Source organism: Phacochoerus africanus, chromosome 8, assembly GCF_016906955.1.
Source record: "Phacochoerus africanus isolate WHEZ1 chromosome 8, ROS_Pafr_v1, whole genome shotgun sequence".
Classification (NCBI taxonomy): domain Eukaryota; kingdom Metazoa; phylum Chordata; class Mammalia; order Artiodactyla; family Suidae; genus Phacochoerus; species Phacochoerus africanus.
Genome location: NC_062551.1, coordinates 149,500,053 through 149,515,273, shown reverse-complemented (window position 1 = coordinate 149,515,273; position 15,221 = coordinate 149,500,053). Strand labels below are relative to the sequence as shown.

At 36.7% G+C, this 15,221-nt stretch overlaps 1 protein-coding gene across 4 annotated transcripts in view; it reads right to left on the bottom strand.

Moving 5' to 3' along the window:
• Positions 1-1,500: 1,500 nt before the first annotated feature.
• DOCK7 (dedicator of cytokinesis 7) overlaps positions 1,501-15,221 on the bottom strand; it is a 225,551-nt gene continuing 211,830 nt past the window's right edge. For all 4 annotated transcript variants that reach the window (XM_047788826.1, XM_047788828.1, XM_047788827.1 and 1 more), the window contains 3 exons: positions 13,436-13,542; positions 6,928-7,095; positions 1,501-1,972 (listed from right to left, as the gene is read on the bottom strand). In XM_047788826.1, coding sequence (XP_047644782.1) covers positions 1,930-1,972; positions 6,928-7,095; positions 13,436-13,542 — 318 coding nt within the window. In that variant the 3' untranslated portion in view covers positions 1,501-1,929. The remainder of the gene's footprint in view (positions 1,973-6,927; positions 7,096-13,435; positions 13,543-15,221) is intronic.

Sequence of the window (15,221 nt, the reverse complement as noted above, 5' to 3'; positions counted from 1 at the left end):
CTTCTGTAATACTCAAGAAACAGCCAAGGTTAAGAACTAGTACAGATTCCTCATAAGAGAAAGTTTAAGAAAACTGAAGAATATAGTAAGTTAGGAAGTGTTCAGTTATACCAATGTTTTAAGAGAAAGCCTCTTCTGATTCAAGTCAGACAGTAGTATTGCATGATAACTGAATCATTAATTACATAAATCTTAAAAGCCCCTATAGTGTAACTGAGCTGGGTCACAATCCAAACTCTTAAAATACATGTAACCTTATGAGAAATGAGCTAGGAATTACTTAATATTCTTCCCCCCATCCTTACCCTAGAGAGGATGGAGTATGTATGTTACCTTTTTTTTCTTTTGGTTTGTTTTAAAGGGTTTCCGTTCTTGACATTGCCTTTTCCTTACTGTCCATCTGGAGCCTCTGTTCCCAAATATAGTTTTGAAGTTATGCCTTTCTGACTCCCTAGTTCATCTCTTTTGGTCCACCTGTAGACTCACCTGAAAAAACTCTGTGGTTCAGTCTTTGAATTGATGTAGATAAGAGGCATTTGAGATAATATCGCCTGTTATAAAGGTAGGTTAAGAGCGGGGGAAGCCATCAATCGCATCTATGCTATCAGACATTTTTGAGACTGTTCTCAACATCAGTGACAGAATGAAGGCACCATATCATATCTGATCGCTTCTTAAGTGATTCATGTAAGTGGTCAGTAGATCAAAAGGATAGATTATAAATGATGCCAATACTATATACTACAAGCTATAGTATCACAAAAGGAAAAAACATTGTTTAAAACACTCCCAGAAATCATTAACATGCACTTTCTTGGAAAAATTTGCCAAGCAATTGAACATAAAATCTTTGTATTTTTCATATCATAAAGTGAAAATTTTAAATTAATTAGCTCTTAATTAGAACAGCTAAATTTACCTTTCACATGTACTTTTAAAAATCTACACAAACGTCAAAAAATAACTTCTCATTCAACTGTCAGATTAAAACTGAACACCAGCTCTGTTATTTTTATGTTGATGTAAGATAAATTTAAAACTTTTATATACCAGTTTCGATCACTAAGAAACTGAAGAAATGACTGGCTTGTTGAATTTAAACACAGTAGTCATTCATTTTGGTTGCCAAGAGTCAGCTCATACTACTTATCAGATAAGGTAGAGAGTTAAAGATCAAACTATTGTCACTGGACTTAGCTATCTCAGCATGTAACCATTATAGAGAAGAGTTATCAGGTAAAGTTATTTTCTGCAATTCTAAATTCCCTTTTATGGCTGTCTAAATGGAAAATAGCTTAGAAACCAGTTTTAAGACTTCACAAACCAGTCAATAATTTATCTCCATTAATTTATTCATTAATTTGGGGCTTTTACCTGGGCCTATATAGTAACTGTCAATTATAATTTTCACTTTGCTAGTTTTGGAACTATTTCTTGAATCAACTCTAACTTATTCTCTGCTTTTGTCAATAAAGAAAAATGTTTAAAGTCTCAACTCAGTAAAGTTATTAAACGTTCACATATTTAATAGTACCTTTAAAATAAGCATTACTACATTTTAAATGGTTCCAAAATGAATCTATAAATGGTAATATAAATTAAGAAATACAAACTTAAAAGTAAATAAATTTCACATCAGCTATGGTATAAATAATGGTAAATGTAAGTGTACCTTTGAGTCATTAAAATGTCTTTAAAAAAAAAAAAAGATAACACCATGTTACCAGAACATTAAGAAACCATAGCCATGATTCTCAAACTTCAATGAGCTCCATTTGATATTGTTTTGGCCACTGTATTGTTCAATTAGTAAATTAATGCTCTTATTTCCAGAATGAGGTCCCAAGTCGTTTTCAATAGCTCTTAAGTTCTTAAACTCCATGATGAATACATGGCTTTTATCAAATGAGTAAAACAAGTGCCTTTATATTAGAGATCCATTTTGCGCAGGCTCATTCGACTGAAGGAATCTCTGGAAAGAAAATGAAAGTCATAAGTAAATTTTTACATAATTCTTTATGTTTACATGCTCACTTTCTGCCAGTTATCTGAAAGTTTTCCTACCAAAATCTTACTAAACTTTTGGGGGGGGGGCAGATTTTTAAAGCATAGTTGATTTACAGTGTGCCAATTTCTGCTGTATACTTTAAACTTTGCTTTGCCACCAAAGTTCTTTCCAATTATATGCTCATCCTGCACAATCTGCCTTATGTGTTGTAACTTGCAGACTTCTCTTACAGATTAAAAGCGTGTAACAGTACCAAGTCCATCAATCACTTATTCATTTGTTCAATGTATTAGAGATTGTGATTAAATAGTAACTAAGGGATAATGGGAGAGATTTCAAGAAAAGATTTCCTTGGGGTTATTAAAATGTAAAATGCAAGTGTTTCTTATTTAAAATATCAAATTCTAAGTCTTAAATCAGTACTCAAATTTGGGGGTTTTAGGTCCTTTATACACTTAAAAATTGAGGACTCCAAGGAAGCTTTTGTTTATGTGGATTATATATTGATACTTATTTTACCATGCTATAAATTAAGACTAAGAGCATTTTAAATTACTTTTATAAAATAACTCATTACATGTTGCTATAAATAGTCTTGTTTATTAAAAGTAACTTGCAAAAATTTTAGAAGTGGCACTCATGTTTGTTTGTTTATTTTTACGGCCATAACTAGCATATCGAAGTTCCTGGGCTAGGAGTTGAATTGGAGCTGCAGCTACCGGCCTACACCACAGCCATAGCCACTCTGGATCTGAGCTGCACAAGTGACCTACCCTATGCTGCAGCTTGTGGCAATGCTGGATCCTTAACCCACTGAGTGAGGCTGGGGATCGAACCAGTGTCAGGGACACTGTGTCAGGTTCTCAACCTGCTGAGCCAAGATTTAATGTCTGGCTCAATAGAAAGCCTATATTTTTCTATCTGTTTTTGCATTCAATCTTTTACAATATCACACTGCATGTGGTCTCTGGAAAACCCTACTATATTCCCATAAAGTATGAGAGTGAAAAAAATAGTAATATTTGGTATAAATATGAAAATTTGTTTTGACTCAGGAACTTTTTGCAAGAGTCTCAGGAACCCCCTCCCATGAGTCCCAGATTACACTGTAGACCCGCTATCTTAATACCCTATAAGCTTTTTGAAAAATAATATTCCAGATTTTGTAATTTGGGAAAATAAAAAATTGAAGTTATCTGCCATTTCTTGGGTTGCGCTGGCGGCATATGGAGGTTCCCAGGCTAGGGGTCGAATCGGAGCCATAGCCACTGACCTACGCCAGAACCACAGCAACGTGGGATCCGAGCCACGTCTGCGACCTACACCACAGCTCACGGCAATGCTGGATCCTTAACCCACTGAGCAAGGCTAGGGATCGAACCCGAAACCTCATGGTTCCTAGTCAGATTCGTTAACCACTGCGCCATGACGGGAACTCCAATATGGGAATTTTATCTTCTGAGTTTTGAAGAAATTGAGTGAGGCACATAATTCTTCAATACTTTAAATTTGTTTTTTTATGGCCACACCCACGGCATATGGAGGTTCCCAGGCTAGGGGTTGAATCAGAGTCATAGCCGCCAGCCTACACCAGAGCCACAGCAATGCAGGATCTGAGCTGCGTCTGCCATCTACACCACAGCTCACGGCAACACCAGATCCTTAACCCACCGAGCGAGGCCAGGGATCGAACCTGCAACCTCATGGTTCCTAGTCAGATTCATTTCCACTGCGCCACGACAGGAACTCCAATACTTTTTAATGTATTTTCCTTTATTGTTAAGCTGGTTTCTTTTGCTTACCATTCTTGGCATTAAGAATCTCTCAGGGTTCACAATCTCCAGGAAAGGAGAACAAAGGTACAAAGAGATCATGTTCAGCTTTGACTCTTAAAGCTTGGGGTTTTGTTTGTTTTGTTTTGTTTTAAATAGCAGTTTTGAAAGCTAGATACTGTTCTCCAAGAAAAAGAGTTTTCTAAATTCCAAAACACTGCCTGCAAGTATTAAGAACTAAACCTTGAAGGATTAACCATAACCGTAGATCACAGAGGAAGGCAAAACTCAGGACAATGGTGTAAGGGAAAGTTTCACTCAGGAACAACATAGGCTTTCTGTTGAAAGGAGCTGGAGAGATTTGATGGAAGCATTAGCAAATTTCCTGACTACTTCAAGGACCCAGCACCCCACTCCAGGACTTTTGACCAATGAATATAAGACTGGTAGGGAGGCAGAGGCAGCAAGAAGAAATTTTTCCAAAAAGATTGAAAGGGAAGCTAAAAGTGGAGGGGACTAGGATTGCTTTCCATCAAGAATTTTAAGAGGAAACTAACATAGGATATCTCACTCACATCACTTTAAGGATAGTGGAAGCAAAATATGTTTTGCCAGAGAAAGGACCTAACACAAGCTTCTGGTCTCTCTCTCTTCCTATAGATGGTCTACATGCTCCCTACAGGGGCTGTGACATTCTACAGCAGACATTTGGTACCCATTTTTGGAAGGAATGATTTTTTCAGGTCTAGAAGTATACAAATATTAGATAACCGAAGAACAGAGAATATTCCCAGATGATCAAATAGCCAGTTTAACTTTCTTTTGTATATATTATACCATGTGTCTGCATTGTTTTCATACAAGCAACTTCAAAGGCCTTCCAAAGCTTTGTCAGGTGTACAATTTAATAGTTTCACTGTTACTAATTCAAAGAAAAGGGTGGTAGGAGTTCCTGGCATGGCTCAGTGGAAACGAATCTGACTGGTAACCATGAGGATGCAGGTTTGATCTCTGACCTCGCTCACTGGGTTAAGGATCTGGTGTTGCTGTGAGCTGTGGTGTAGGTTGAAGACACAGCTCAGATCTGGTATTGCTGTGGCTGTGGTGTAGGCAGGCAGCTGCAGCTCGATTTGACCCCTAGTGTGGGAACTTCCACACACCATGGGTGTGGCCCTAAAAAGATTAAAAAAAAAACAAAAAAAACCCAAGGGTGGTAAACTGTTGATGCCACAATAGTTCAAGAGACCTATGTACATTTGGATTTCAAAATGCAAAGAAAGCAGTTTACTTTTTTAATTTTTCATGTCCTGTCCAGAATTCAGGGGCTTAAAAGTAAAAATACTAAACACTGTCCTTGTAACTTTACATGTCATTTGCTTTCAACAACAACTCTTTAAGGTAAGTATTATTTAACTTTACAGAGAGAAGAAATCTAAAATTAGATTAGTCTCCCACACCAACAGAAATAAAAGCAAAAATGAACCAGTGGGACCTAATCAAACTGACAAGCTTTTGCACAGCAAAGGAAACCATTAAAAAAAAAAATGAAAAGACAACCTGCAGAAGGGGAAAAAATAGTTTCAAATGATGCAACTGACAAGGGCTTCATCTCTAAAATATACAAACAACTTATACAACTCAACAGCCAAAAAGCCAACCACCCAATGGAAAAATGGACAAAAGACATGAATAGGCACTTCTCCAAAGATATACAGATGGCCAACAAGCATTTGAAAAAATGCTCTACATCACTGATTATTAGAAAAATGCATATTAAAACTAAGTGAGGTACCACCTCACACCCATTAGAATGGCCATCATTAACAAGTCAACAAATAAATTTTGCTGGAAAGGGTGTGGAGAAAAGGGAACCCTTCTACATTGTTGGTGGGAAGGTAAATTGGTATAACCACCATGAAAAACATGGAGGTACCTCAGAACACTAAATATAGAACTACCATATGACCCAGCAATCCCACTCTTAGCATATATCTGCACAAAACTTTCCTTGAAAAAGATACACGCACCTGTATATTCACTGCAGCACTATTCACACAATAGCCAAGACATGGAAACAACCTAAAAGCCCATCAATAGATGAATGGATTACGAAGATGTGGTATATACAAACAATGGAATACCACTCAGCCATAAAAAAGAACAAAATAATGCCATTTGCAGCAACATGGATGGAACTACAAACTCTCATACTAAGTGAAGTCAGAAAGAGAAAGACAAATACCATATCACTTATATCTGGAATCTAATATATGGCACAAATGAACCTATATCCAGAAATGAAACAAACTCATGGACTTGGAGAAAAGACTTGTGGTTGCCGAGGAGGAGGGGGAGGGAGTGGGAAGGTCTGGGAGTCTGGGGTTAATAGATGCAAACTATGGCGTTTGGAGTGGATAAGCAATGAGATCCTGCTGTATAGCACAGGGAACTCTCCAGCCACTTGTGATGGAACATGATGGAGGATAATGTGACAAAAAGAACACATATGACTGGGTCACTTTGCTGTAGACTAGAAACTGACAGAACATTGTAAATCAACTATAATGGAAAAAATAAAAATCATAAAAACACACAAAAAATTAAATTACCTGCTCAAGTAGAACTAGGATCAGTTGTAGAAAATTCCAAGTTATTTCCACTTCTAATTTTATTTGTCACACTTAGAAAGTGGAGAAAACAGTGAAGGCTTCTTGATACAGAAATGAGGTTATCTGTTTTAATGTAAATCTAGAAGAACATACTGTATACTATTCACTGGCAGGGCTGCGGGAGATGAATACCTGGTTCCAGAAATATTCCAGCAAATTCTTCCACAGAAATACCAAAAGTGTGACAAGACATTAAAAGGAATAGTTTTAGGAGGCTAGGCTTATTATGTGTGGTGTCCCGGTTAGCATGAGTGCTGAACAAAACTTTCTTATTCTCAGATTACAGGAAGAACGGACTTTTATCTCATAGGCTGATTCAGGCAGAGACGATAAAAGGCCTAAATGAGTTGAATGTGTTATGTTTTGGAAGACGCACTATTTGAAACCATATAATAAAAGTTAAATTCATTATTAAATAATCCAAGCAGATTTCATTTTCCTAAAGACAGACAAAATAATAGAAAAAAAGTAAGCATACCTGTGGCAGGTAACAGGTAATACCGCCTTGTATAACTGTGGGATCTTTCTGTTTATCAAAGGCTGTAGGGCCTCTTTAAGGCGATGGTAGTTTCTCTCCAGTTCCCGTTGATACTCCTTTTGATCTGGCCCAATTAAGCTCTTATTTTTTCTTAAGGCATCCTCACACCTAGGGAAAACAGTGTGTCATCAAAAGGTTTCTTGTGACATGGTTTGAGGGCTTACTGCTCTATGTATATATGCACTGTGCTGAGGACATGCAGTTTTTTGGTGGTATGTTAAATTATCCTCTCTTGCAATTAGATTTAAGGCAGGAAAGAGATGATCAACTGAGTTTCTTTAAAATCTTACACCCACTTCCAGTTTTCATGTAACTAAAAATTGTATATTTTTTAGTGTTAAATCTGAATCTGAAACCCCTCCCCTTTTTTTACGTATCACCCCTAGACTAAAAGCTCTTTAAGGGTTGTAACCACACTCAGATATTTAAGAAAAAATATTTAGACTCCAAGAGTTAAGTGAAAAAAAGTGTTTAAAAAAGTATACACATCAACACTTGGAGAATGCAGCTAAAGTGATACTTAGAGAAAAATGTATTGCCATAAATGCTTATATTAGGAAAGAAGGCTAAAACTGAAGAGCGAACAAGCAACTGTCACCATGCTGTACAGCAGAAAATTGACAGAACACTGTAAGCCAGCTCTCACGGAAAAAAAAAAAAATCATTATATATACGTAAAAAAAGAATAGGAGTTCCTGTTGTAGCTCAGTGGTTAATGAATCCGACTAGGAACCATGAGGTTGGCAGCCTCATGGTTCAGGGGGTTAAGGATCCGGTGTTGCCGTGAGCTGTGGTGTAGGTCGCAGACATGGCTCAGATCCGGCATTGCTGTGGCTGTGGTGTAGGCTGGCAGCTACAGCTCCAATTATACCCCTAGCCTGGGAATCTCCATATGCCGTGGGTGTAGCCCTAGAAAAGACAAAAAGACCAAAAAAAAAAAAAAAGAATAGAAGTAGTCTAAAATATAAAGGAGGAAATAAAATTTAAAAGTATAGCTCTAGAGCAAAAAATGCAAAAATTGGTTCTTTGAAAAATCTAAAAAACCAGACTAAACTCTGTCAAAGGAGAAAAGAGAAGGCTGATGGGACATAGAAGTCAAATACGGCAGAAGTTTATAAAGGCACAGAGGATATTATGTACAATTTAACACAAAATTTGAATTTATACCTTTCCAGATTAATTTACCAAAATAATTAGTAAGAAAAAATAATGAATAATCCTAAAACCATCAAATACCTCAAATCAGTCAAACCTCAAATCTACCCACAAAGAAAACACAAACATGCAAATTCTACTAAATATCCTAAGGACAGATAATCCCACTGTAACACAAATATTCGAGTATATTAAAAAACTATGCTCCAAAGTATAGGGGGAAAATAGAACTATTTCCAAGAACAGCTTCAAACTCATTTTTCAAGGTTGAGATACCAAAACCTATTAATGGAGGCTATAAGGAAAAAATTGTATTCAACCTCACCCATAAAAACATGTGCAAAACTCCCAAACAAAATAAAAAGAAACTGTTTTATCACTATATTATACCCTCACTCTCCACACACAACCCACTTGATAAAAACTTTGAAATTTCTTAAGATAAAAACTTTTGGTATAACTACAAACAGGTGGAAACTACTTTCACCTAATTAAAAATATACACAAAAAACATGATGAAAACATCTGCAGTGATGAAAATATTTCCTTTTAGATCAGAAACAAAATGATGCCCCTGTATCATTTTTCCTACTCAACGAAGTACTAAACATTACTGTAAGAAAAAGATTCTACAGATAAATTATTAGAATTAAAAGTGAATTTGGCAACATTTTCATGTAAAACATACAAAGTTCAACTGCATGTCCATATGCCAGCAAACAGAAAATATACTTTTAAAAGATACCATTAACAAAAGCATAAAAACATTAAATACAAAGAATCAAAAGATCTCTACAGAAAAAATTTTTAAAAATTTAGAAGATCTAAATAAATGGAGAAATATACCATGTTCATGGACTGGAAGAGTCTAGTTATAAAGAAGTCAATTCTCCTCCAATTGATCTATATATTCAGATTCAGGCTATTTGGGGTGGGACAGAGGGAGTGATAAATTGATTCTAAAATTTTAAATTTGTATCAAAAAGTAAAGGGCCAAAAGTAGTCCTTTAACAAAAGGTGAGAGGAACTGCTCTACCACATATCAATGTTTACTATAAAGCTACAATAATTAAGACAGCATAATATTAGCTCAAGGAGAGATGCATAAAACAAAGAAAATAAAGACCCACACATGAGCACTTGATGTATAACAGTGCAAAGCAGCGAAGAAAGGGCAGTCTTTGAAATACAACGTTATTCTTACCTCAGGTTAAAAACTAATTTAAGATCTAAAAGCAATGGTCATAACAGAAAAGAGTGAATCAACTAACTACATTAAATTTAATTATTTTGTTTACTGAGGAAAAAAACATACTAAGCCCCAAATTCAGAGACGATGTCTCTGATACTAAGCAATGGTAAAGCATTATATGTGTAACATAAACAAATATATATATGGAATACGTAAATACTCTTAGAAATCAGTAAGGAAAAGAAACCAATAGGAAAAATGGCAACAACTGCCACAAAAAACTTGAACATATAACTTTACAGAGAGGAAAGAGAAATCGCTAACGAACGTACAACAAGATGTCCAGCCTCGCTGGTAATCAGGGAAATGCAAATTCAATCCACAATCACATAGCATTTCATACCCACCAGATTGATGAAAGTTAAACTATTAGACACTATCAAGTATTGGTAAGGTTCTGTACAACACGAACTCTCTGAAACGCTACTGGTGACAAAGTCAATTTAGTTTACATGCTTTGGAAAAAAATGTATCATCATCTGGTTGAAGTAGAACCAATGAACCAACAACACTACTCGTAGGTATATAAGGCCTGGAATATCCTGTACGTCCAGAAATAGGTAAAGAAATACCTGAATAGTACTCTTTGTGACTAAATAACAACAACAAAAAACAAAACCAGGAAACAACCAAAATACCCATCAACAACATAAGAATGAATACCCATACAATGAAATATATAAAATAAATTAACTAAAGCAACACTTATTATAGTAAGATCTCACAACAATAAATCACGGTAGAATACAAAAACTCCATTCGTACAAAGTCAAAAAACATGCAAAACTAAAGTGTATTAAGAGAGTATGATAATTTTATAATAAAGCTATAAAATGGTAAGGGAAACAATAAATATGAAATTCATGATAGTGATAACCTCTGAAAGAAGGGAGGGTGATGATATCAGAAAAGAGCATAAGAAGAGGGGCTCTCAAAGCAATGATGAGGCTCTATTCCTTAAGCTGGGTAGTAGGTAAATGACTTTTTTCCCCCTACTCTTCAATAGCAAAGGTTATAAATACAATTTTGAATCTACTCAAGATTTAATGAGAACAGGAGTTCCCACTGTGGCTCAGCAGTAACAAACCTGACCAGAATCTACAAGGACGAGGGTTTGACCCCAGGCCCTGCTTGGTGGGTTAAGGATCCAGCGTTGCCATGAGCTGTGGTGTAGATTGCAGATGCAGCTCGGATCTGGCATTGGTGTGGCTGTGGTGTAGGCTGGCAGCTGTAGCTCTGATTCAACCCCTAGCCTGGGAACTTCCACATGCCGCAGGTGCAGCCCTGAAAAAAAAAAAAAAAAAAGATTTAATGGAAACAAGTTTTAAAGATAAACCCAAAAATATTAAAATAGAAGAAAAGGTGTTTATTGTTTTTAGGAATAAAAAAATGCAAACTGAAGTACCATTTAAATGGATTAACATGAGATATCCTATTTAAAGGTCATTATTTAAGGTAAGGTGTATTGTGACCAGTACACTTGCATTCTTGGCACTGCTAATACTCAGAACTTTTTGGGGATAAACTATATACTAGGAACCAATAAAAATGTCCATGTAGTTTGGCTCAGTTATCACATGCTTAATATTTTAATTCAGCAAAAGAAAAAAGATATATTGGTTAACTACACTACACTTAAATTCAAACATTTGATGAAATAATACAACTACTAGAGTAATAATTTTAACTTTAATTGAAAAATAAGAACTTAAGATTATACATAACTAAAGTTAGGATAAAATATATATGCATATTGGCATAAAATGCCTATATACACAAAAATCAAAAAGGCTGTATTAGCTACGACTTGTAAGGTTTATATAGTTTGGTGTTTTGCCTTTTTGAAATTTAAAATGAGAAAACCTTCTCTAGCATAACCCTTAAGGAAAACTGCAGACTGCAGGAATTCATTACCTTATGGTAAATATATACAAAGAGGAGGCTTTTGTTTTAGAATTGTAGTCATAGTAAAAATTCCAAAACAATAGCAAGAAAATAAGTATCTGTTCCTAAACGTCTCTGACTTAAAAAAGTATGTATTGCTTCAAGATGATCTGGCTCACAAACACAGTAGGGGTTTTTTGGTTGTTATCTGAAGCCTCCTAAATAGTAAAATTAATGCCAGGAAGTCAGTCAATCTATAAGTATATAGCAGATTTCTTTCTTTTACTACTGCAGGTCATCTATAGCATATATTAGGAGCTATGTTTTCTATAACCAAACCTATAAGGTTGTCTAACCCAGGAACCAGATTATAAAACCCCAGTCTTCCATTGAAGCTATCTGAAGTTTTTAAAAAATATTTAGCACGTTCTGGCAGGAGAGACTGGTAGTAATGCATGACAGCTATTACAATGAGAACAGGGAAATATTATCTCAAGAAACTTGAACAAATTAGCATTCCCCATATTTTTCTGACAACAAGACTGGTGTAAAGTAATATTATTTCTATCCCAAATAAACCCTTTCAATGACTGATCTGATAAGAGAAACCATAGTTTATAATTTGAAAAGAATCCATAATAGGGAGTCAAAGACAGGGTTCTGACTATGGTTCTGATGCTACTTTGTTAGGTGACAATCAAGTCATTTAGTTAATGTTACGCAAGGCCCTTACAATCTAATTCCAATCCACTTTCCCAGTGTTTGACTACTTGTCTTCATAGATTCCTTGGTTCCAGCTTCACTAAATTATTCATCTTTCTCAGAACAGATTCTGAACTTTGTCTATGCTTTTTTTTTTCCTTTTAGTATATCTTTCCCCCTCTTTTCTTCCTGAAAAAATAATATTCATCCTTCAAGGTCCACATCTAATGTTACCTCCAGTATGAAATCTTCCCTGACATCAAACCAAGTAAAATTATCCTTCTCTCTCTTGTTCTCACAGGGTTAGAAAAGCAGGAATTAGTATCAAGTTGATGACTATTTTTTCCTGTTATATTTACCAAACGTCTACTTATTATGTGCCAAGTATTACTTGTAAAAAAAAGGAAAAAAAAAGAGTTAACAGCAGGCCTGAGACTGTTATCCTTAGAAGTCCTGTTTGCAAGGTTGCCCTGGGTTCCTGCTGGGGAACTTGGGTTTGGGGAGAGTTCCCATCATGCCCTGAACTACTTATACAACCACTAGAGTTTATGTAAAATCCTGGCTTCCTTTTGGGAGTCTGGCATCTTGGTACCTGTCAAGGAGAAGGTGCCTATGTGACCAGCCTCTGATAAAAACCCTAGTTGGCATGAAAGGCTCTACTGAGCTTCCTCGGTAGACAACATTTCCCATGCGCCGCCACAGCACTTTGCTGGAACAATTAGCACATTCTGTGTGACTGCACGGGGAGAGGACCTGAAGCCTATACCCGGTTTCTCCAGACTTCATCCCGTGTGCCCTTTCCCTTGGCAGATTCTACCTTGTACTCTTTCACTAAAGCAAATGATAGCCACGTCTACAACGATATGCTGAGTCCTCAGAGTCCCCCTAGCAAGTCATCAAAACTGGGAGGGGGGACTTTGATACACCCATGTATGGTTTCACCTAATCTACATGACCTCCCTGTGTGAGGGAGATATTATCCTTACTTCCACACATTAGAAAACCGAGGGTCATAAAGATTAAGTGACCTGGAAAAGGGACATACAATGATAGATCGGAACACAAATGTTTTGCTTCCAAGTTTGCTGCCTGTACGTTTTCTGAGGGAAGAGAGATAAAAACTCTCACGTTAAATGTTCACAATAAGTAACAGTGTTCAAGTTAAATGTTAAACTAATAATTGTCGTAAGTTAAGAAAATTTTCTGAGTCTAGGCTTTTCTAATCTTTAAAATTTAAAATATGACATTATAGATATTGGGGGCAGGGATACACACACACACACACACACACACACACACACACTATTAAGGAAGAGTTAAGTTATACACAGATTACCTCTCACTGTGAACTATTTTCCTACAGTCTCTCTTTTCAGCAGTCCCTTAGACTCTTACACCACATTGTGTATTAGACATTCTCAATCTGAAGAAGCTTATGCAGGAAGCTTTGAATACCTTTTAGTAAAATCTTTAAAGCAGAGTCGCAGTTTATTATGATGTCTGAAGAGTTTTGGGTCACTGGGTATTTCAGATAAGAAAACCTGGGCAACTTCCAAAGGTCCCTGTAAAACAAGAAAATAAAACAAGAAGTCTGGATTTGTTTTCTATAGACTCAGAGACAAAATCCCACCCACAGATTTTCTTAGCACTGAAATGGATGCATGTATGCTTAATACCGTATGTCTCTGCCTATAACAACACTTCTCAGATAACGAGCCTGACTAGCATCCGTGAGGACACGGCCGCACTCAATGGGTTAAGGATCCGTCGTTGCTGTGAGCCATTGTGTAGGTTGCAGACACAGCTGGGATTCTGTGGCTGTGGTATAAGTTGGCAGCTATAGCTCTGACTCAATCCCTAGCCTGGGAACTTCCATATGCTGCAGGGTGCAGCCCTAAAAAACAAACAAACAAAAACTTCCCAGAGACAGATTCTGACAATTTGTCTTTAGGTTTTCCTAACCCCAAATTTATAAACTTGCCTATGGCAATTAAATTAACTTTTTATTAGTTCATTTTCAAAGAAAAAGAATAGAAACTAAAGGACTATTATATTCCTTAATGCATTCTGCCTGTATTGCCTACATTCCTTTTTTCTTTTTAGGGCCGCACCTGAGGCACATGGGGGTTCCCAAGCTAGGGGTCAAATTAGAGCTATAGCTTCCGGCCTACGCCACAGCCACAGCAACGCCAGATCCGAACCATGTCTGAGACCTACACCATAGCTCACGGCAACACCAGATCCTTAACCCACTGAGCAAAGCCAGGGATTGAACCTGTGTCCTCATGGATACTAGTCAAATTCATTTCCGCTGAGCCACAATGGGAACTCCTTTTTTTTTTTTTTTTTAAATGGCCACACCTGTGGCATATGGAAATTCCCAGGATAGGGGTCAAATAGGAGCTACAGCTTGCAGCAACAATGGATCCTTAACCCACTGAACAAGGTCAGGAATCAAACCTGCATCCTCATGGACACTATATTGGGCCACAACGAGAACTCCTATTTTTTACATTCTTTAATTTATCCTAGATACAAAAGATTGTCAGGTTCCCAACAATCGTCAATCCGGTGATTATTAGACACTTGGTTTTGCTAAAACTTCTTCCCTCAGCATTCTAAATGTGTTCCTAATACTGGGAATTAAAGGTGATCTTTTGTAAGTTAAATCATGTATGCTTTTAGGGTATATATGTATACACACACACATATACAGAAGTGCAGAAGGCAGGTGTGAAAATTTTTAATAACTGAGATGTGTGTATATATATGTATGTATACACATACATATATATTGCCTTTTTAGGGCTGCACCTGCAGCATATGGAAGCTCCCAGGCTAAGTGTCGAATTAAAGCTGTAGCTGCCAGTCTACACCACAGCCACAGCAACAGGGGATCCAAACCACATCTGCAACCTACACCACAGCTTGCAGCAACGCTGGATCCTTAACCTACTGAAGGACGCCAGGGACTGAACTCATATCCTCATGGACACTGTGGGGGGTTCTTAACCTGCTAAGGCACAACAGGAACTCCCTTAAAATCTTTACTTCAGTTTTGGTGGAGCATTTTTTGGCTTTGTTTCTTTAACTCAAAAAAAGGTAAGATACATTACATGAAATTTACTTGAGGCTTTTTTGGATTTTCCCTTACCCTGGAAGAGTCACTCGTCATTAGCAAGAGAAGCTAAATGAACCATTACAAGGAGACAATACGGAGGGCTTCTAATCTGCATATTGC